The sequence below is a fragment of the Plasmodium gaboni genome (assembly GCF_001602025.1).
Source record: "Plasmodium gaboni strain SY75 chromosome Unknown, whole genome shotgun sequence".
NCBI classification, from domain to species: domain Eukaryota; phylum Apicomplexa; class Aconoidasida; order Haemosporida; family Plasmodiidae; genus Plasmodium; species Plasmodium gaboni.
Window position 1 is genome coordinate 1 of NW_017385563.1, and position 2314 is coordinate 2314.

Genomic DNA, 2314 nt, shown 5'->3' on the forward strand with positions numbered 1-2314 from the left:
ATGTATTTATTTTTTTATTTTTTTTAATTAAATTATCTAGTTGGAGAGATATACCCTTCCCCAGAATATCATCTCCCTTTATGATATTTCCTATATCAGCAAAACTGTATTTTATTGCTTGAAATGCTTTATCAAGTTCTGTAGAATATAATTCACTTAACATTTTAGCTTCTGAAGATGCTAAAATAAGAATATGCTCTTTAAATTCTTCTTCATTTTTTATACGACTCATATTTCTTGTAAGATGTTGTAGACATATTTGTTTTGTTCTAGGAGGAACCACAAGAAATTCATTATCATTATTATTGTTATGAATATTTTTATTATTATTATTTGTATTATTTTCTTTTATATCCATTTTATACCATGAATCATTATTCCTATATGTTTTGCTAGTACATACATTAATTTTGTTATTGTAATTAATACAAGTTTCTTTTGCAGGACAATTATTACCATTTCCTTGCCTTGTAGGACATATGGATCTTGGATAACCTCCTCCGAATGCTGCTCCATCAGGAAAACTGCTATCGGTTACACTTAAACCAGCACATTCTTCTATAGAACATTCACACTTTTCTTTAAATCCAGGAGGGTATTCTTGAAAATTTTTTATTCCATCTTCAGTTTTAGATTTTACATCTTCATATATGCAATTGCATTTTTTATTAGAGCATTTAATTTTAAAAAATTCATATGCATCTTTATTTTGTAGACCGTCATAGCCAGATTTTTTTTTCTTTTCATTGTCAAATTTTGTTTTTTGATTCATGTATTGTTTTTGGTATTCTTGAATAAATTGTTTATACTCATTACATGCGTTTTTACATTTTGTTTTATATGTAAAATTATTAGAATCATTACACATATAATTTTTACAAGCACTTTCTAATTTGTTTTTTTGCGTTCGTTGTTTAGAACAATAATCTTCAGACCATTCGGTGAACCATACCAAAAACTGTGGTGTATCATCAAAGGTAGTTGGCGTATTTCCACAGTCGCTAATATGATTGGTTTGATCTCCACTTTTTTCTTTGGCTTTTTTATAACCGCATTTCATAATTCTCCACAAACAATCTTTGTTGTCATCCCAAAATTTTTTTCTGTTTTCTTTGTCGTCAGGTGACTTACCATTAGATGCATTATAGTTTTTTAGAGATTCTTTTATTGAAGTGTTTGTGCCATTATTTTCCTCCTCTAAATTATCAGTACCCATAATTATATGTTTATAATCATAAAAACTATATTCCAATGCTTTACAAGGTTCTACACCATAATGGTTTTTGTAATCATTATATTTAATACCTAGATTATATCCTTCATTGGCTGCAGCTCTAGATAATTTGTATTTCAATTCGTGATTATTTTTTGAACCATCTAGGCCATAATAACATAATTTTTGTCGTCGAGGTGAAACATAGATATTTTTGTCCAAATTTGGTAACCAATTATAATGATCTATTCCTACCCATATAATATCTTTTTTATCACTAGGTATGCCTCCACAATTTATAGTATCGTTTTCTTTATTTTTTTTGGGATCTTTTTCATCAGGATTAAAAGGAACTTTTAATTTGTGTGCCAACTCATCTTTTCCACTATAATCTAATTTCTCGCACAATTTAGCATCATTAACATGTTTTCCACTATTTTCACAACTGAATCCGTATTGTCGTTTTGCTTCTTCATCTTCTTTTGATCGTTTTTTATCCAAAATTGTTTCAATAGCTTTTATTTGATCCTTGATATGTTGAATGTAACAGACGGTACATGGGGACTTATAATTTTTATATTTTTCATCACGTTTCAACATAACAGAGTCTATATGATCTAGTGTTTTATCATTATTACTACTATTTTGTGGCGTAGGAGACGACATACTGTCTTTACCAATATTTTGGCAGAAACAACATTTATCTGTTCCATTTATTGCAGTTTTACATTTTTGGTTCAAATAATCAATAGCTGTACGTTGACTGATTGCATGATAGTCCGTTCCGTCAGGGGATTGATTACTACTTTTTCCTATTCGTAATATTTTCGCATAATAGTTTTTCATACCATCCCATTCTTTTCTTTTTGAAGTGATCCAATCATTATATTTTGTGCAAGCCTTTTTACACAAATCATCACCACCACAATCAATAGAAGTACTACTACCGGTACAGTTCGTTTCTATATCTCCAAAATATGAGTTATATTTTTCGCAAAATTGTTGAGTCCATTCTTCGAGCCATCTCAAAAATTGAGGTGTACCAACTAAATAGAAAGTTCGTTCACCATTTTTATCATCTTTCATACAATCTATTTCTTT

At 29.1% G+C, this 2314-nt stretch overlaps 1 protein-coding gene across 1 annotated transcript; it reads right to left on the reverse strand.

The window, feature by feature from the left end:
* Positions 1-54: 54 nt before the first annotated feature.
* PGSY75_0041200 (putative EMP1-like protein) lies at positions 55-2314 on the reverse strand (the record flags this gene model as incomplete). The annotated part of the gene is made up of 1 exon (XM_018783529.1): positions 55-2314. A coding segment is annotated over one exon (2260 nt), but the record flags the coding sequence as incomplete, so codon positions are not given.